Source organism: Ictidomys tridecemlineatus, chromosome 3, assembly GCF_052094955.1.
Source record: "Ictidomys tridecemlineatus isolate mIctTri1 chromosome 3, mIctTri1.hap1, whole genome shotgun sequence".
In the NCBI taxonomy this organism is placed as follows: domain Eukaryota; kingdom Metazoa; phylum Chordata; class Mammalia; order Rodentia; family Sciuridae; genus Ictidomys; species Ictidomys tridecemlineatus.
Window position 1 is genome coordinate 11,626,660 of NC_135479.1, and position 20,831 is coordinate 11,647,490.

Consider the following 20,831-nt stretch of genomic DNA (forward strand, 5'->3'; position numbering starts at 1 on the left):
TATAATCCCCAATGACTTGGGAAAGTAAGGCAGAGGGATCACAAGTTCACAGCCAGTTTCTCAATTTAGTAAGTAAGTGTCTCAAAATAAAATAGTAAAAGGACTGGGGATGTAGTTCAGTGGTAGAGCATCTTTAGGTTCAACCTCCAGTATCAGGAAAAAAAGACAAAAAACTCAAAATCTGTTTTAAGCCTATGGAATAAGTGCAACCCACACAAACCAATGCCATTACACATTATTTGCCACACCCCTCACAAACGACTAATGAGTTATAGCTGAGAACTGCATGGTTCTCTCATGGGTATCACTGCTACTGTCATGTGCAAATACTTTGGGGAGGACATCACACTTTATTAAAAACTGATATAAGCTGATAAACAGCAAGAAGAAGGAAGATGTAAGGCATGCCTGAGATGAGAAAGGCTCACAGAAAAAGGATGCAGACAGCAAAGTTGGAGGCCATGAACGCACACAAAGGCGGTCTGGCTGGGCCTCCTCTCAAGGGACAGCATCTCTTCTAAAAACAAAAGCATCCCTGGAAAATGGTATTGGTTCTTTCCTTGGGACATATATGGCTATTTTTAAAGTATTTATTTACTTACTAGTTACTGCTAATCCTAACTCTCTTTGAGACACAAACATATTTGAAGAATGGAAACAATGTGTTCACTGCCACAGTCAGGGCTAGTAAACAAGAAGAGAAGGAGGTCTTGGAGTTTTTCTATTCAGATGAGCCTCAGTTCAGTTCAGGTGCTTCGAGAAGTTCTATTCCAGTACTCTGACCCAGCACAGAGTCAGTACACAGTTCATTCCAATGAAGCTTTCAACCCAAATGAGAGCATAATGTGCAAATATTTACTTTATTTACTCCTATCTGAAGGTACTCATTTTTGGAGAACAGCAAGGCATTTCATTATCCACTCTTTCCAATCCTGAAAGGCCTCTACAGGTTTCGGTAAATGCACATTATCTTCACAACTAGGTTTCGGAGTTGCTCTGGGTGTGTTAACATCATCAATCCACCTCACCAGTGCCTTAGGAAACAGAAGACTCACAGGTTAGCAACGTTGTTTTAGGCAAGAAAAGAAAACTGAGTCTAAATCAGGTTATCTTGACCTGGGATGAGAATGTTGCACTTAATAAATAAAGATGGTTATGAATACAACACAACACATCGAGGGGCTGAGGTTGTGGCTCAGTGGTAGAATGCTGGCCTAGCACTTGCGAGGCCCTGGGTTCAATCCTCAGCACCATATAAAAATATATAAAATAAAGATATTGTGTCCAGCTACAACTAAAAACTAAGTATTAAAAAAAATACACAGAATAAAACAGGACATATTAAAATATACAAAATATAATTGTAAATTGTGTTCAAAAGTATGCATAAGAAAAAAGGTGAAAAGAAAATATACTAATTCTTACACTACTTATTTTAGGGTGGCAGGATAATAATTTTCTTTTCTCAACTTGCTAATTATCCCATAAGGTATACTATGCTATGCCTTTAATTTAACACTTATGTGTACACACGTAAGTATATGCAGAAGCATGGTAGACACGTGTGAAGGCATGGATGCAGACACTTAAGTGCAGTCCCCTGAATGAGCAGTTACCCATGAGTAACCACAGAATGCACACTGATATACGTGTGGGCATACACACTCATGCACACTGAGATTTGGTACCTTCCCTCTTTCTTCTTAAAGAAAATCATCCTTTTCTCCTAATGAGCATCACAACCTCTGTCACATATTTGGAAAGATAAATCACGCTCATATGTTTATATATATTTAGTTAGTTTTTTTAATGAACTTTGCTACACAGACTGACATGTATTTTGTTCTGCAAAGTCAGTCAAGCTCTCTCGCCCTAATTAGATGAGAAGAGAAACTTCTTTTACCATTTCTCATAGAACTGCAAGTATGAGATAGGCATAGGCAACCTGAAGTTTTCAAGGAAGGTATTTCTTTGCATGTCTTTTTTTTTTTAAACCACAGCTTCCTGCTTATCTTTACACTAATTTCCTTCTGATAAATTACAGCTCTAGAGAAGGAGCTAATTGAAAATGTCAGTTTGTTACTCAGATAACCACTTCCCTCCTCCACCACCACGCCACACTTACTTTGTATCTTTCTGCAATATTGAAGCCAATGGCACACTGCAACTTGCGTAGACAGATAGGACACAGGTTTAGAGGACGACGGTCAGCTTCCTCCAAGTGGTTGGAGCCCTGCATCAGGCATGTGAGCCACTGGCAGTGTCGCAGTCCAAATATGTGTCCAATCTCATGGGATAAAGTCTGCAAAACATTCATGTTGTGGTTTTACAGAGCCACCATTATCAAACAATGGCTCATAACTTCTTTTACTTACTTCTCCAAGAAACAGATTTAAAGGAATCAACTCCCTTACCATTATCAACAAAACTTCCAAGCCTTAGTAGTCCTTCATTTCTCTTAAGTATCTGAATGCCTTCCTTATTATCCTTATTTAGGTCCCTTGGACCAGAGTTTCTCAACCTCCATACTATTAACATGTTAATTCCACATCGTGGGGAGTTGCCCTGGGCCTTGTAGGATGTTTTGCAGTATCCCTGGCCTCCACCCACCAGATGACAGAACCCTTCTCCAGTTGTGACAATCAAAAATGTCTCCAGATAGGTACAGGGGTACGTATCTATAATCCCAGTCACTAGAGAAGCTGAAGCAGGAGAGTCACAAGTTTGAAACCAGCCTCAACAACTTAGTTAAACCGTGCCTCAAATTAAATTTAAAAAAAAATTTAAAGGTGGATATAGTACAGTGGTAAAGCACCCCACATTCAATCCCCAGGACCTTAAAAATAAAAGTCTCTAGACATTGTTAAAATGTCCTCTGGTGGCAAAATCATTCCTGGTTGAGAATCCTTGCCCTAGACCAGGTGGATATTTGTTACAGTTCAGAATCTGAGATGCTCATTCAGTAGGTCTAGGAGGAATGGGGATGGATCTACATGCTAGTGAGTACATCCGGTGATGCTTTTATGCAGGGGGCTCTTGGCACAGATTTTGAAGACAGTTCTAGCTAGGCGCAGTGGTAGATGCCTATAATCCCAGCAACTCAGGAGTCAGAGGTAGGAAGATCACAAGTTCAAAGCCAGCCCCAGCAACTTAGCAAGGCCCTAAGCAACTTATTGAGACCTGGTCTTAAAATAAAAAATAAAAAGGGCTGGGGATGTGGCTCACTGGCTAAGTACCCCTGGGTTTAATCCCTGGTTGGGGGCATGAAGAAAACATAGTTCTAAAAGGTGTACTTCAAAGTACAACCCTGGGGAAAGCAGAACTCTTTAACTGAAGAGGACGACCATACGTCTGGCTATGGAGGGAGGGAAATAAGGAGACCAGCTTTCCAAAGACCAGGGATGGGGAGATAGACATCAGGATCTATCTCAGAACTACAGTCGAGGGTTGCCTAGAGCCCTGAAAACAAACGCCTTTTCTCCTTAAAAGGGCAGAGAACAGTGGTTCCCCAAAGTCCTCAGAGAGGCAGTTCTACCTGATGATCAGCCTGAAGGAGTAGGGTACCTACTCATAATGGGATTCAGGAATTCAATAAATAGGACAAGAATATAGCCAAAGGCTGCATGTACTAGCAGGACCAAAAAATGTCACTGATATTATAAATTTTCAAATGTATCCAGTTAGACTGTTTTTATTGCAATATCCACCAAAAGTGTACAAAGATACAAACTCACTTATAATGTTACTTTAAGGGCTGATGATATATGATTAGAAAATGAAGATCTTATTTAAAAAAAAAAAAAGCTACAGGATTTTTTTTTTTATATTTATTTTTTAGTTCTTGGTGAACACAACATCTTTGTATGTGGTGCAGAGGATCGAACCCGGGCCGCACACATGCCAGGTGAGCACGCTAAGGCTTGAGCCACATCCCCAGCCCAGCTACAGGATTTTTTAAACTCACCTTACAGGATCGCAGCAGCAAAACACTAGTGATTTCAGGAATAAAGTAGTTATCAAAAATGGCATAGTCATTGGAAGATTTTTTATGGAGCTTTTTCACTGTGCCTTTATAATGTGAGCTATAGAAATTGCTGCCATATCTAGCAAAGCTGAATATCCCCACTCCTGCAGAAAGAAAAAAGCAACCACAGAATGAGGGCAAGATTCCTGAAGGAAAGACCAAAACAGAGCTTTCCAGAATATCCACTCAGTGAGGACACCTCTGCGTTACTGTGTTCACAGTCCCATACCCTTAAGGTTTGCCAACACAAAGGAGGATGTTTCCCCTTCAAAATCTTCACCTGTTATCCAGTTTGCCCTGCCTATAAAACTCGGTACACTTAAGGTCAAATCTAGCGAATTTGGAAGTTTCCAAGTTTCACAAAAGAAGTCTTCTTCTCAAAGAATAGTCGAAATCAAGTACTTCCAAAGGAGTCATGAGAAATAACCGCATAAACAAAAGACAGTAGTGGTTTTACTTTAGGAACACAACAGTTTCCAGTTTCATGCATATAAATAAGGGCTGTGGGCCTTCCCTCATACCCTGCACCTGCCCAGGTGACCTGAAAATATGTTCCGGACCATGACTTCAGACAGAATAGCCTCTTCCCCTCCTGCAACTCCTTTTACGAATACAAGACAAGAATACAGCCAATTATACTGCACAACTCTTACTATGCAGCTGGTATGGGTGATCAGAATAAATACCCTTGTCGCTGACTTCCTGTGTAACATTTAGAATCTACCATCTTTGTGTGCTCGAAGAACACAGTCTAATATATAACTCACTGTACAGGAGACTGATTTATAACCTTACTTGTTTACATTATCACCTTTTTCTTTTTGCTGTATTGGGGCTACAACCCTGAGCTCCTGAATGCTGCGCAACACTCGACCCAGTAATGCCTACCCTGAAATTTTTTTGGTAAGGAAATAAACTCATAGTAAATTTGTCCAATCAAATTTAATTCAAAAAGAATGTTCTTCACTTCATGCTCAAAATGCCAGAAATGGGTATTTACATTAGTTCTCTACTAATTTACTAATGTAAATGCCCTTCCCTATTTAAAAATTAGGGAAGGCTGGCATTCTGGAAGTTCAGAAAAAAATTACATCTAATCACGTATCACAAGTGACCTCCACTGGGCCAAAGTATGAGTGTACTTCATATAACATGTCTTAGTAAGAACATTTCTGTTTCCACAAATAGATTATTTTCTTTAGTAATGTTTATAGACTAAAAAATACCAATCTGGACACTCAGGGAAAACAAGGTTCTTTGTGGTGCAATACTGTCTTACTGCACAGCAGATCAGTCCTGCTAACACATACATTTTGAGGAGACTGAACCCAGAGCAGGGTTAACACTGAGCTACTCCCCAGTCCTTTTTATTTTTTGAGACAGGGTCTTGCCAAGTTGCCAAGGCTGGCCTTGAACTTGTGATCCTCCATCTCTTACATTATGTATATCATGAAATATTACCCTCTCCCCAAAAAAGGATTAAAAAAGAAAGCTTGGCAGAATGTTTCCTGACCTTCCCAAATACATAAGATAAATTAGCCAGCAATATCTAGGTAAACAAACAAGTTGTTTTTAAGTTATTTTTAATGTTTCCATCTCTATCAGGTTAATGATAAAAGGAGGAACTTTTGATGAAAAGCTAGCTCACATCACAAAAATTACCAAAACAGCAGTGACCCCAGTCTACAAGAAAGCATGTGGGTAGGGTCATAGGGGTGGCAGCATAAGGAACCTCATGGAATGAAGACTTGAGAATGAAGGAGTAGGTGAGAAGAAGCTTCCACCTCTAAATAGAAAGAAACGTTCGCCAGAGAAAGTGTCCCCACTTGAATTTATGATCCTGGATCCTCCCGTTTCAGCCTCCTAAGCAGCTGGGATTACAGACCAGCGTCACCTTGCAGACTATTTTATGCACTTTTTATGGATAGGCACTGTTATGTAAATTATATCCAAATAACTGTGTGAAATAGGTGTTATTACCTCAAGGGTGGGAATGGCTTACTAAAGAACCCAGAACTTCAGCATCTAAGGACAGCATAGTCCTCATGATGGCATGAATGATGCCTCACTGAAATTACTATGTAGTTTTAATATATTAAAACTATTATTGAATTGGGGATGTAGCTCAGTGATAGAGCACTTGCCTAGCATGTGATCCCCAGTACCACAAAGAAAAAAAAAGTTTAAAAAAAAAGTCAAGCATAGTGGCACGCACCTGTACTTCTCATGAATCTGGGAGGCTGAGGCAGGTGTCCCAAGTTCAAAGTTAGCCTTGGCAACTTAGTGAGATCCAGCCTCAAATAAAAAATAAAAAGGACTATGGATGTAGCTCAGTGGTATAGCACCTCCAGATTCAATCCCCAAAACCACAAACTAAAAAAAAAATATTATTAGTTGGATTTTGTCCTTTTTTAAAAAAAAACAACTTCAAATATTCTCTAGAAGACACATTTTTTTTTTACCAACAATGTGAAAAAGGAATACCATCTGTCAAAGAAGCCTGTCCAAAGACAAAATTCCAGGAATCTCTTGGGTAAAGATCAATCATTGTTATTCCCACAACACAGAAAGCATCTTCAGGTTTCTTCTTTTTTAAGAACTTCAGGATATGCCCTATTTAAAAAAAAAACATACGTATGTACATTTACATTATATACTTCCTTTACTTAATTCAAATTGCAAAGTTGCTTAATTCACCTGCATGGATTTGTAAATTGCGTGTGTGATCATTCACTCTAAAAGAACACCGTGTGGCAGAAACAGGAATCGGTTCTAGGAGTTTTACACTCATGCCATAGAAAAATGCTTCACAGTAGCCCTTGAGCCATTTAGTATATTCTTCACTGATAACTCTGGTGTTTCCTAGAGATCCTATAATAGGGGAAAAAAATTAAAGACAAATTTTAAAATGATTCTAATATTCAGTCTTTACCTCAATCCACACATAAAAAATTTGGAATCAAAAACAAAACTCCAAATTTTCAATATATCTTAATAAGACACATAAAAGAAAATATGGATAAAAAGAAATAAAAGGTTCACTTTTAAGTCAGTTTAGCTACAAAACTTCTATTATTGCAATGAAAGATCACTTTCCTAGCATGCACAAGGCCTTGGGTTCAATCCCCACCACAAAGAAATTTAAAAAGCCATAAAAATTTGCCCACTTGAATAGACCAATGGCCTAAACCATCCCTGACCACAGAGCCACAGCAAAACCAAACTAAAACCATCATATTTCCAATATATACCAATGGCCAGTAAATAAATACTGTGCTTCTCTGGAGAGGGTATCTTTCTGTAGGGATTACTGAAAAACTGCTCAAAGTCTTGAGGAGCCTCAGGATGTGAGATTATCCAGTCTGATTGTGATTGCAAAATAATAGGTCCATAAAGATCACTGGTTGGCTGGAAGGCTTCCTTCATTAATTGCTGTTCCCTAGCATCTAATTTCTCATACTGTGACACAAGCGCTGGGTTCTTAGAGATGAGAGCTCTTTTCAGTGTCTGTTCAGAGTGACGTAATACTTGCATCTGCCAAAACAAAAAACATGTAGTGAGAGATAAAATGCATCTCTATCTTGGGGACTTTACCTATACTTCATATACATATCTGCTTTCTCTCTTCAATGGCATTACTAATTCCTAATGTCTTAGAGTGGTCCCTCAGAAAGTTGCCCCTACTTCTAATTTCTTGGGGACAGTATCTAAGAAATGGAAAAGAAAACCATCAAATTCACTCCTCCCTTACATATGGAACCTGCTTCCATTATAAAAACTAGTGGTGACTATATGAGCATGCACTGATATCCAATTGCCTTCTATCATTTGTATCATAATCACAATATTATGAGTTGACTCATTGGGACCACATGAAAAACACTTATCCTTTCCAATATGACTCAAGGATACCAATAACAAACAAAAAGAGAACTAATGTAAATGCCCATTTCTGTAATTTAACTCAGGTTGACAAGATATACCTCAACCACTGAAATTATCATCTCAGAGTCATGATATACTGGGGAAGACATCAGATGACTAATCAAAAGCCAGAAGACTCACAGTGACAGGTCTCATCCATCACATCACGTTCCTATGTAGAGCTTTCATCCTTCCCTTGAGTGAGGCAAACAGATGGTACACCATGAGGCTTTCTGAGTTAGAAAAGGGAAAAAAAATTGAACATCTCTGTCTGGATCCTATAATATTTTTTCATTATCTAGATTTGTTTTTTCAGTTTGATAACAGAAAACTGATGAGAAGACTTAATTTCTTCTCTAATTGAACCTCTGAATTCTATCTCAGGTTCAGGGGGGTGGCAAAAATTCCAGACCAAAGGTCTTTTCGGTCAAAGCTCTGACATGAGCACAGGATCATCCTCACTCCTTAAGTGTCTGGCCCAACATTTTATTTTTACAGGATAAAATGTAAAGCAAGATGTGGCCTCTATAGTATACCTACCTTTAAAAAGGAAGGCTCCCATTGAAGTGTTTACGTTACAAGGACAGGCATGTCCGGAAGGTGCTGTGAAGGGTGTCTTCACCCTAACATAAAAAAGGCGGTGTCAAACGTCGGAAGACCTCCTCCAGCTTCCCAGGTCTCATCTGGACCGAGATGCCCAAGAAGTGGGACAGGGGGCGCAGCAGAGGGTCACTGCAAAGGGTGGAGGCCCGGGATGCTTCGGTCCTAAAGCCGGAACATCCCAGGCAAGGCGGAACTAGCAGGTGGCCCTCGTCAACTCGCACTTTGGGCTCGACCCCAGTCCCCGCCCGGTGTGGCGGGGTGGCGTAGGGCCTTCCCCGGGGCTCTCGGTTCTCCTTTTCTCCCTGGGGAGCATCTTGAAAGGCCGGGCCCAGCTCCCCGGAGACACCTGCCCCCGCTGCTTCTGCCGCGGCCGCCTCCCCATCTCCGCATCCCTCCCCCGAGACTGCCTCTCCAACCCGGGAGGTCCAGCGCGGGCAGCCGCCTAGCCGACCCGAACAGTCCGACCGCACCGCCCTCACCCCGACAGGCCTCGCCGCTGCCCGCCCGCCTTCCGCGCCGCCCCAGCGCGCATGCGCCTCGCCCTCGGCGCCGCGCGCCCAGCCCGCCGATTGGCCCCGCCCATCGCGCCCACGCCCATTGGCTCCACCCGTCACGCCCTTGCCCTCTGGCTCCACCCCCTCGTCCGCGCCACGCCCCTCTCGCCTTGCCCCGGAGCGCTGGGCGGGTTCGGCAGACTGGATCCCGGAGTTCGATCTGCGAGCGTGGCTCTGGTCTCCCGGAGCAGAGGAAGGGAGCGAGACGCCAAAACTAGCGCCCGCCATGGTCTTGTCCTCTCTCGCCCTCGCGGGGGCGCCGCGACCGAGTTCCCGAGGGAGTGCTGGGACGCTGCCGGGGTGGCCTGTGGGTGGCGGCTCAGCGAACCGTGGGTCAGAGACGCGCCCTCGGCGTCCCTTAACCACGCAAGTCGGAAATAAGTCAGCGGTGGCCGCGGGCTGACGCAGAGCCAGGGCGCACGCTCGCCCGTGCCCTCACCCACTGGACTTTCCCTTCCTGCTTGGTTAGCCGACTGGGGCGACTTCACCGGGCTGAGCAGCCGGAAGGCGATGGCCAAGAGGCTGTGTAGGGCGGGCAGGCGTGCACTGAGCCCGATGTGCAGCCTAGGCGCAGGCCCTTCACGCTCTGGGGCCTCGCGGATCTCATGCAAGACAAGGATAGAGCTCTGAATCCCGAGGTCCGCGGGGGCCCAGGGAAGTTGTGTCAAAGTGCAAGATTCCCTGGCCCCCTTGTGTGCTGTAGAGCCCTTCATGCGTCTCAGTGCCTAGCAGACAAGCTGGATAATGCCACCGCGTATTCCCAATTTAAAATAGCTACCTAGTAAGTATCCCCTCTCCCTTTGAAATGTCGGACCTGGAGGTGATCTCCAGACAGGTCCACCCCCACCTTACTACCCAAATCGGTTCATTCTGCCTATGACTCACCCCGCACTCCACCCTGTTGGTGATAGAGCTTCCTGCAGAGGAACCCTGAAGAAGCCCTGTCCCGTTATAAACCTGTTTCTCCAAACTCACCTTTTCCCATTAGATTTCTTCAAAGACCTCACCTTAAGGGACACAACTTTCCTCCCTGGACCCCTTTCTTCTCAAACTTCCCTCAAAAAACACTCGTAAGTCCCTGTTTTCACTTATCAGTATTGTCCCATCACTTCAAAGCAACCCTACTCTCTTGAAAGTCAGAACATTTTACCACACTCTGGGTTTTTTTCCATCCTATTCTCCTTCCCAGCCTCCAGAAGGACACACAGTTTCTTGATTTCAGCTGTTGTCTTCTTACAGGACACTAACTCCAGGTGTTTGGTCTCTTCACCTACATTAGTCACCTCTGCCTCTGTTTATTTGTTGACCCTCCTGGATGTTGAAATCTCAAAATTTGTTTCTGAAGTCTCAGCGCTCATATGCAATAGTACCTGTAACCATCTTTCAATAAAACACATTCATGCCATGTTTGTTCTCAAAGTTTTAAGCTGGAAAATGCTGAGGCATCATTCCCACAATGCTTGAGCAGAAGCAGCCTTCATGCATGTGTGTTTGACTGAATAGACTAGTTTCCAGACAGTCTGTCTGTAAGTGTGGTCCATAAACATAGGCGAGCAGATTGCCTGGGAAACCCTAGAACTCCTGCTTATTAGCATGTGACCTGCAGCAATTATTTAACTTTGTAATGGTCTCCTCCCTAGTTTGTGCAATGGATATAATAATAACACAGACCTCACAGGATTTGGGAGGACCAAATGACTTCCTTTGGATATTGTGTCTTTTGACTGAATGGCTATCTTCTGATATCTACTCATATATTGGAACACCAAGAGGTCATTTTAAATCATTTTCCAAAGACAACAGTTACCTGGAAAAATACAAAGAGGAAATAAAGTGCAACAGAGAAATATTTATGTAGTATAACCCTCTTTTATTATAAGAAGTTGTGCCAACAAGTTATAATAATTATTACCTAAGTATAATGAGATTTGGGGTGGGATTCGATTTTTTCTCTCTCCCTCTTTATTTATTCATTTGTACTTTCCCAAGTGCCTATAATAAATGTTTATTACTTTTATAGTCCAGAAGCAATGTGTTTTAAAAGCATTGTGTTTGGGAACCTAAATACGCAAGCCATCCCTGGCATGGCAGCGTTCCCTGCTTCCCTTTTGCTTCTTACTCCTGTAACCCCTCCCCGGTTCTTTTACCCTACAATCTCTAAATTTTCCTTACTCTGATATTCCACTAATTAGGGATTCATCAAGATAGAAAACCAAACTATCATGGTTCCCCTTAGTACATTAACTTTATTTTAAAACAATATACATATAAAAATACAACAAGTACATGTTTTTAAAAGCTCAAAAGTACTAAAAGAGTTGTAATGAGAGGCCATGGTCCCCACTCCACAGGCCAGCTTCCCACAGACACTGCTGTCAGCACCTCAGCTGAGGTCCCTGATGTGTCCCCATGTTTCTAAACAACGTGTATAGTAGGCCTTCTTGATCTGTTCATTGTAGTTGCCATCTGTTGATTTGTTGCCATGATAGATGGGGACCGAACGCCCATAATACATCCTACCTCCCATTCCTCTCAGTGGGGTGCTGTCACAAATTTGGGATGAATCTGTAGTTGGTATTTGTATTACGATGGTTATGAAAACATTGTTCACTGCAGAGCCAAGTCTCATGTAGTGTCTGTGTTTTCCTTCTTTCTTTCTTTCTTTCTTTCTTTCTTTTTTTCTGGTACCAGGGATTAAACCCAGAGACACTTAACCGCTGAGCTGTGTGTCGCATCCCCAGCCCTTTTTATTTATTTTGAGACAGTGTCTTACTAAGTTGCTTAGGGCTTCACTAAATTGCTGAGACTGGCTTTGAACTTTCGATGCTCCTGCCTTAGCCTCCCAAGCTTCTGGGATTACAGACTTACGCCACTGCATCCGGCTTGTGCTTTCTTTCCTGTAGAACTCTTTATTTCATCCTGGAGTTGATTATCATTTCATTTGTACTATTTATTTTTAAAATTATACAACATACATGACTAGTTTGGGGTTTTTTTTGTTTGTTTTTTTTTTTTTTTTTTTTGGCACTGGTGATTGAACCCAGGGGCCCTCTACCACTGAGCCACATCCCCAGCTCTGAGACAGGGTCTTACAAAGTTACCAAGGCTGGCCTCAAACTTGTTACTCTCCTGCCACAGCCTCACTGTGATTTTAGATGTGCACCACCCTACCTAGCCACTTGAGTTGTGTTTTGTTTTGTTTTATTTTGTTTGACATCCTGATTATTTAGGCTTTTGTTTTTTAATGATTCATCATCTCTATTACAGACTCATCACCATTTTCTGCATAGCCCAAGGGCAATGGTTGCACTTTTTCTCTGGGAACATCCTTCCACTGTTCCAATCTAAAGCTGGTCCTCCTGGGTCTGCTGCATAGCTGTCACCTGGGTCTGCAATTCACTCCTCAACTCTACTGGCTTCCTCGTTTCTTAATTCTTAAATTCTGTGTCCTCCCCTTTCTTAGCTTACTCCTTTGGCTTCACCAGAACATCCCCCAGAACCTTCTGGAATAAAGGTACATGGACATATTTTGAGATCTTGCATATTTGAAAATGTTTCCTTTCTGTCCTTGTATTTGATGGCGAATGTTCCCTGGGTTGATGTGGAATTCTAGGTTGAAAATCATTTTCCCTCAGAGTCATAAAGAATTAGTTCCAGTTTCTTCTCACTTCCAGTCTTGCTACTCAGACATTCATGCCATGTGACTCTAGTTCTCTGTGTGATGCCTGCTACTTTTAGGGAGGTCTTGAGGTCTCCTCTTCATTCTTTTGAATTCTGAAGCCTTCTAAAGACTTGCCCTTGTCGGAGTCTTTCCTCCTCATTGTCTTGCTTACTTGGTGGACCCTTCAATCTTGAGACTCTGTCCTTTTGAGAAATTTTCTTGTATTGTTTCTTTGATAATTTCTTTCCCACCATTTTAGCTGGATATTGGAGCCTTCATTTTCTTTCACATTTTTCCACCTATCTTTTTGTACTATTTTCTGAAATTTCACTGACTATTTTTATTATTTTTCTTTCTTTCTTTCTTTCTTTCTTTATTTATTTATTTTTTGTGGTGTTAGGGATTGAACTCAAGGCCGTGTGCATGCAAGGCAAGCACTCTACCAAATGAGCTATATCTCCAGCCCATGACTGGTTATTTTTTAAACATTCTCTTTTAATTACCAAAAGCCCTTTCTTGATATGATGGTGACTTCTTTTGTGTCCTGAATGTTTGTAATCTCCATAAAATCCTTAACTTGAAACATAATCACCGTAATCACCAAAGTGATGGATCAGAAGGTGGAGGTCTCTGGGAGGTGAGCAGGTCATGAACACGGAGCCCTCATGAGTAGAATTATTGCCTTTATAAAAGAGACCCCAGAGAGCAAGCCCACTCCTTCCACTGCACGAGGACACGGAGAGAAGGCCTCAGAGGACCCTAACACTAAATCTGCCAGTGCCTTCTTGGGCTTCCCAGCATCCAAAACCGTGAGAAATACATTTCTGCTGTTTGTGAGCAACCGGGTCTATAGCATTTCGTTACAGTAGCCTCAGCGGACTAAGACACACCCTTCCTCATTTCATGATCTTCTCTTATCTCTCTTTAGAAATTAAGCATACTGCCTTTGCAATTTTGTTTTGCTGTTTCTTGTTTTGGACTTTTCCCCTCATGTTAGAACTTCCCATAAACATCTGGTAATCCCTGGCTAGCTTTTGAGTTTTCACTGGGTGGCACACACACACACACAAAAAGACAGTGGAGGATTCTGTGTGTGTGAATTTGGCTTGTCCCCTGGGATTCTTGGAGGTGAGGGGCAGAGGGCCACCTCTTTTGCAATTCTTTGATGTCTTAGGAGGCAAGTTTTTTTCTGTGCCTCAGACAGTTTTCAAAAACTACCACAATCTGCTGTGTGTGTGTAATCTCTCTCTACATATAAATTATTATTATATATTATTTTATATGAAAAGCAAGAGCTCTTTCAGGGGGAGGGCCAGCTGAGTCACAATGTGCCAGGGAGTCTCTACTTTGTGGCCATCCTGGTTTTTCAGTAAAGGATCATTTCCTAACTGTCAGTGTTCTGGAAGCAGGATGCAGTTAGAAAAACCCAAGAGTCTCCCTAATATGTGTGAAAATTCTGAAACTTTAACCCCCCATTGCCAAAAGACTCTCAAGTGTCACAACCAACCCATTTTTAACATGAGAATACATGAAGAGGTTCTTAGTCATTCACCCGCTAGTATGAATTAATATCTGCTTGGTTTGCTTTTCCTCTAGCCCGCAGCTGATATCAACTCCCCCGAGGAAATAGATATGTGATTGGGCAGGAAGCAGGAAGAGGGGTGGTCATTTAGGGTCACAGACACCCTGGAGAGGAAAGCAGCCCAGAGGAGATGAGACAGATTAGAGGAGGGTGCTGTAAACCAAAGAATAGAGCCCAGGAACCAGATGTCTGTGTGTAAATTATGCTCAGAGCTAAGACTATGTGTAAAGGAGCCAACATCTGTCTTCTCCCTCCTGCACTCAGAGAACCTGCCCACAAAGATCCGCTCCCCACAGCAGGAATCGAAAGGTGCTGTGCAATCCAACCTCACACTGACAAAGCTGGTTTCTGCAGGGGGGGGGGGCGGGTTGGCAGAGGAGCGGTTTTTTTACTTTCAAACAGCAGCCAACTTAAAAGTCATCTTTTGGACTCTGTCCTGTTTGCAAACTGAGGCACGATTCCCCTGTAATGGCCAGCTCTGGTAGTGCCGAGGGAGAGAAGCCATTAGCTGAAATGAAAGCAAGAGATCTTTCAGTCCATTAGCTAAAAAGAAGATTTTTTTTCATCCTTTATTATTTATGATTCGTGACTTCGGTTGCTGTTTCCTGGAACAAATGTTATGGTTCTACTTCAGCTTCTATTTACTGGAGCGAATAGATGCTTATCAGCAGCCAGACTACAAATTGCTAAGCAGTCAGTCAGGCCTCTGCTGAGTGTGGTGGCCTCTTTTGCAATTCTTTGATGTCTTAGGAGGCAAGTTTTTTCCTGTGCCTCAGACAGTTTTCAAAAACTACCACAATCTGCTGGGTGTGTCTGATCTCTCCCTACGTATACATTATTATTATGTACTATCATATATAAAATTGCATATGGACACAGTGGGTTTAAAATATTGATCAGAGACAGACTTCAGTTTTTGCTTTAAGACTGTCACTTCCTGAGAATTAGGAGCTGGGAGTTCCAAGGGGCCTTCATTAGCATGTGGGAGGACTCGGCGGGAGCTACGAAAGAAAATTAGCACGAGGGAAAGAAAAAAGTCCCAGGCCAGTGACCTCTGTGACCACGGGAGGCTGCCATGGTCTCCCAGGCGACTTCCCCAGCCACAGGGAGGACAGTGTGGTCCCCTGCAGGGCATCTTCTCCAGGGTTTTCGGTTTTGCTTTTGTGTTCCCCTTCTGCAGTCTCTAGAAGTGGGGGGCAGGGCAGTGAACAAGGCGGATAAATGAAAGAGGACTCTCAGCACTGCCCACTGCCTCGGTGGCCTCTGTGGGCACACTGAAGGCATCCTCTGTGTCCTTTTAGACTGTCTTGGGGAGGGGACACTGCTTCCCTGAGACAACCAGCTTCCTTTTGGACGGGGCAGGGCTGGGAGCCAACAGAGGCAGGCACGCTCCAGCCAGGAGGCGGAAGGAGGGTGACCCAAAGCCAGGACCTCTGCTCTGACCTGGCGGGGAAAGGCCTCTGGCTCTCAGGTGCCCCTCAAGGATTCCTCCCCACTAGATGGAAACCACTTAGCCCTCCAGGCTGTGGTGGCCTGAGCTCTTGACACCTGGCCTCAAAGCCAACCTTTGTGGGAGGAGAGGCAACCCTCCCATGAACACCTGTGGGGTCCTCCTCTTGCCGACATAGGCACAGCACAGGCTAATCGAAAGGTGCACAGCACCTTTCGATTGCTCCCACTACCTGGGAGCTCTATGGCGAGAGACGGAAATAAGAAACGGTGCAGAAGAAACCGGAAAGAGCATCGGCAGAGGTGACAGTGACATGGTGTAAAAAAATTACAATGTGCAATGTAAAAACTTCTGTTTTAGTCAACATCAGGAAGAAGAAGAAGACCTACTTAGAAGAATAGTCAGAAGAACCAAATCATGCCTGATCCTTTTTCTCAGAAATAACCCAAATGAACATCAACTGAACTTTTTGACTTTTTTTGTGGTATGCAGTTTTCAACAAAATTGTGACAGTATGGGACTTCCCAAATTGCACACTCTGATCCTTCTGTCTACTTCTCATTCCAAAAAGAATATGTCGTGTATAAGGATGTTCATCACAGCATTGTTTGTAATTTTGCAAACCTGAGAATAAATGGTCATCACTAACATTGACAAAGAAATTTAATTAATAAAGTTATAATCTCCCAATAAAGTATCTGTTGTCATTAAAAAATTCAATTTCATCTTACATTTATTAACATGGAAAGATGTCGCTAAGATCTTGATAAAATGTTTTTAGAAGTTTCAAAACAGTGTATATCAATACTATTTATAGAGCCAGGCTCTGTGGCTCATGCCTGTAATCTCAGCAGTTGGGGAGGCTGAGGCAGGAGGATCAAAAGTTCAAAGGCAGCCTCAACAATTTATCAAGAGGCCCTAAGCAACTCAGTGAAACCCTGTCTCTAATAAATAAAATATTAAAAAAAGGTTGCAGATGTGGCTCAGTGGTTAATGGCCCTGGGTTCAATCCCTGGTTTAAAAAAAAAATTATATAAAAATATGGGTAGCTGCGTGTCTAAAGAATGACATTTGAGCCAGGCGCAGTGGTGCATGCTTGTAATCCCAGCGGCTGGGGAGGCTGAGGCAGGAGGATCACGAGTTCAAAGCCAGCCTCAGCAACAGCGAGGTGCTAAGCCACTCAGTGAGACCCTGTCTCTGAATAAAATACAAAATAGGGCTGGGGATGTGGCTCAGTGGTCGAGTGCCCTAGAGTTTAATCCCTAGTGCCAAAAATAAATTAATTAATTAAAAAGAATGATGTTTGCCACAATATCTCTTGGGAAGACGGGCTTCCTGTGAGCCTACACTTTTCTTTATATTTCTAGTACTATTTGAATTTTTCCTTACATTTGTATGGGAGCATGATAATTGCACATAATGGTGGGATCTGATGTTACGTATTCACGTAGGCTCACGAGATAACAAGAGAATGTGGCTAATACCCTTCCCAAGTATCTCCCTCTCCCTCCCCATCCACTCTCCTGCAGGTGTCGGAAGCTCCTTCTTCTTCATGGTTGAGTAGAACGCCATTGTGTTTAAATACCACGTTTCCTTCTTTGGTATCATTTAAATGTGCTGGCGTAATGAGCATTTATTGGTTTTATTTTTTTAAATAACTATTCATTTGAAAAAATTAGTGTGGTCTATACTTATAAAAATATATTTATTTTACAATGAGTAAAAATGAGTTACATACATGTAGCTATGGGATTAAACCCAGAGGTGACCTAATACCGACCCACACCTCCAGCTCTTTTCTAAAAATGTTTATTGTGAGACAGGGTCTTGCTAAGTGGCCCAGGCTGGCCTGAAGCTTGTGTTCCTCCTGTCTCAGACCCTTGAATAGGTACATATTTATAGGCACATACCACTGTGCCTGGCTTCCAGTTTTGTATTTTATATTTTTCTATGTAAATTTACATATTTTAGATGAAAACTTACAAGTACAAAAATATGCAGATTTTAAAATTTGATAGATACAATGTACATATAAATGTTATATGTATGTACAAAAACGAGTTTAAAAACTTATCTTGGGGGGCTGGGGTTGTGGCTCAGCGGTAAATCGCTCGTCTAGCACATGCGAGGCCCTGGGTTCGCTCCTCAGCACCACATATAAATAAAATAAATACAATAAAGATATTGTGTTTCGTTACAACTAAAAAATAAATATTAAAAAAAATATTCTCCATTAAAAAAAAACTTATGTTTGTATGCATTTTTTTTAAAGGATGACTCTCTGTGATATTTTAAACATTTTGGGGAGAGAAGAGTAACATTTGGGGTTGCATCTTGGCACAGTGGAGACTGACCCGTCCAGGGCAGCCTGGCCGAGGGAACAGCGTGTACCCAAGGCAGGATCTCCACAAAGCACAGCTCCTTTGTTAGCACAAATCTCCCCTGACATCTGACACCAGGTATTCTCTCCTGCTGGTCACTCTCCTTGGCTTTTCTGGGTCACTCTTCCCACTGGCCTCCCTGTTGGTCAGCCAGGCCCCTGGAGGGGCCCTGTGGGACTGGGTACCCATTAATGGCTATGGCTGTGCAGGATAGGGGCTCCAAAAGGACTACACGGATGTCCATCATGGTGTTCCTGAAGATGGAACATGGTGGACAGAACGTGGAAACCCTGGTGGGTGGAGCTAGGTTCAAGTTCAGGCCCCACAGTTCCTCAGTGGCCCATCTGGAACAAGATACTTCACCTCCCTGACACTGGGTGTCCCCAAATAGGGACAACAAGAACCTCTGCCCCACAGGGTTACTGAGACAATTAAATAAGACAGGGAACAGCCCCTTACACCTGTTTATGACCAGACGTGCTGACCACAGAAATAAAAACAGCCGTGGCAAAGCCCCAGAGGCAAAAAGCACAGAGCTGTGACATTTAGCGGGTCTTTTTTTTTTTTTTTTTGCAAAGAAACCAACAAGCACTTGTGATATATCCTCGTGGTTGAACAAATTGGTCACAAATTCTAATTATGGAAATCCTCTCTGACAAAATGGCTTGTTGATGTGAGTCACTGGTGGTTCAACTCTGTAGGCCTGGGGTGTCCCTGGGACAGTATATTTGAATGAAAAGAAACTGGTAATTTTTTTTCCCCCCTGTACCAAGGATTGAACCCAGGGGGCCTTAACCACCGAGCCACACCTCCAGCCCTTTCTTATACTGCATTTAAAGACAGGGTCTCACTGAGTTGCTTAGGGCCTGGATAAGTTGCTGAGGCTGGCCTTGAACTTGCGACCCTCCCGAAAGCACTGATTTTTAATTATTTGCGCTCCAGTGTTTTCCCTTACTGCCGTGACAGTACCCTGCTTCAGAAACAGCGGGTTGTAAAAAACAACTTCCGCTTTCCCTCCTTGCAGCCCCTTCCCTTGCACTTGCTCCTATTTTAGATTTCCTCTTTCCATGAGTTACATACAGAACTCTGTTGATAACAGGGTCTGGCCTGTAGCCTGGGTAAGTTTTTTTTTTTTTTGGTAGATGGGCAGCATGCCTTTATTTTATTTGTTTCATTCTTATGTGGTGCTGCAGTTTGAACCCAGCGCCTCACCCATGCTAGGCAAGTGCTCTGCCCCTGAACGACAGGCCCAGCCCCCGCTGGGTAAAGTATTTTCAAGGGTAATTCAAACAACTTCTTCTCATAAAGCACAAACATAACATCATTCTGATGAATGTGGTAATAAAATGACTTCAAAACTTAGTCACTCTATAACCACAGTGACTTAAGTGAGGTGTAAGGGGAACAGCCTTACACCTAACTTTGTTACTAGCCTTTGAAATAAGATTAGGCCTATTTCTAATAGCCCAGGGTGAGAGAGAGCACAGGGACATCACTTTCATCCTTCATATTTGGGTTTCTTATCTGGAGCCTTCTGGAGCTTGCTCTCTGAATTGTCAAGGTATTTGTTGACATTCCAAGCTCTCCTAGCCTGTTTTTGAAAGCATGGCGGTTGGGAGCACCGACGTGGCTTCCGGAAGTCCCCGCTGGGCCCCTTCCTGGGCTGTGTGAACCAGGACAAGGGCTTACGAAACCCGGCCTGCTTCTTCAGCTCTGAAGCTGGGGTAGAGGGTTGTTGTAAGGATCACATGAACTAGAGTCAGCACTCAATGAAGGCTCCACATTTTTATCATGCACTTCAGTTCCTGAAGAAATGGAACCTGCCATCTGCTAACCGTAGAGAGCCAGGAGAACACAGCACAGAGGCTGGAGTAGACACAGCCTGCTGACCCTGGGCGTCCCCACCGCGAGCACCTCAGTCTCACAGGGAATGATAGAGAGAGACCCCGGTGCCCTTCGATGGATTGACTCCTCGCCCTCCGGGGGCTGAGTCCTGAGCCCTTCATCCCTAGGAAGCCAGTTTGCAGCTAGGGTTCTCGGTCGACTTGGGAATTAATTAGTTGGATGACACTAAAACACCTGGTGAGCCCATCGCCAAAGGACCAGAGCCCACTAGGGGCTGGGGCTGTAGCTCAGTGGTAGAGTCCCTTGCCCAGCGTGCTTGAGGCCCTGAGTTACTCTTCAGTAACACACACACACACACACACACACACACACACACACACACACACACACACACGACACAACCCCCTTTCTGATTGGCAGTCTCTTAAGATATGCTATAAGAGAAGTGTTTTTGAAAGATCTTTTTTTTACACTTCAGTTACCATCAAGTCTTACATCAAGACCTGTTCTGATTTCTTTTTCTTCTTTAATATTTATTTTTTGGTTGTAGATGGACACAATACCTTTATTTATTTTTAGGTGGTGCTGAGGATCGAACCCAGGGCCTTGGACGCGCTAAGCGAGCACTTTACTCCTGAGCCACAACCCCAGCACCCCGCCCCCCACACCCGGTTCTGATTTCTCAAGGTGACTTCCGGCTTCTCTGTTCTAATCCACATGCTATAGTTTTAAGGTTTGAGTCTCTCAGTTGCCAGCCACCCTATAGGATTCCCAGTTATATTTAAATTTCAGCATAATAAAAAGTTT

General features: G+C 43.2%; 1 protein-coding gene and 1 long non-coding RNA gene across 3 annotated transcripts; one reads left to right on the forward strand and one right to left on the reverse strand.

The window, feature by feature from the left end:
- Positions 1-841: 841 nt before the first annotated feature.
- Amz2 (archaelysin family metallopeptidase 2) lies at positions 842-9,120 on the reverse strand. Of its 2 annotated transcripts, none has more exons than XM_021728428.3 (9): positions 9,031-9,120; positions 8,489-8,571; positions 8,090-8,181; positions 7,276-7,558; positions 6,722-6,895; positions 6,509-6,637; positions 3,965-4,128; positions 2,126-2,302; positions 842-1,034 (listed from the first exon to the last, which is right to left on the reverse strand). In XM_021728428.3, exons 3-9 carry the CDS (start codon positions 8,102-8,104, stop codon positions 885-887), a joined length of 1,092 nt encoding a protein of 363 aa, XP_021584103.1. In that variant the 5' UTR covers positions 8,105-8,181; positions 8,489-8,571; positions 9,031-9,120; the 3' UTR covers positions 842-884. The 2 variants fall into 2 exon arrangements, with proteins under 2 accessions (XP_021584103.1, XP_005328298.1); XM_005328241.5 differs by having other exon boundaries at positions 8,968-9,075.
- Positions 9,121-9,179: 59 nt separating this feature from the next.
- LOC144376004 (uncharacterized) lies at positions 9,180-10,510 on the forward strand. The gene is made up of 2 exons (XR_013435992.1): positions 9,180-9,886; positions 10,345-10,510. It is a non-coding gene; the product is annotated as an uncharacterized LOC144376004 (long non-coding RNA).
- The last annotated feature ends 10,321 nt before the right edge of the window (positions 10,511-20,831 follow it).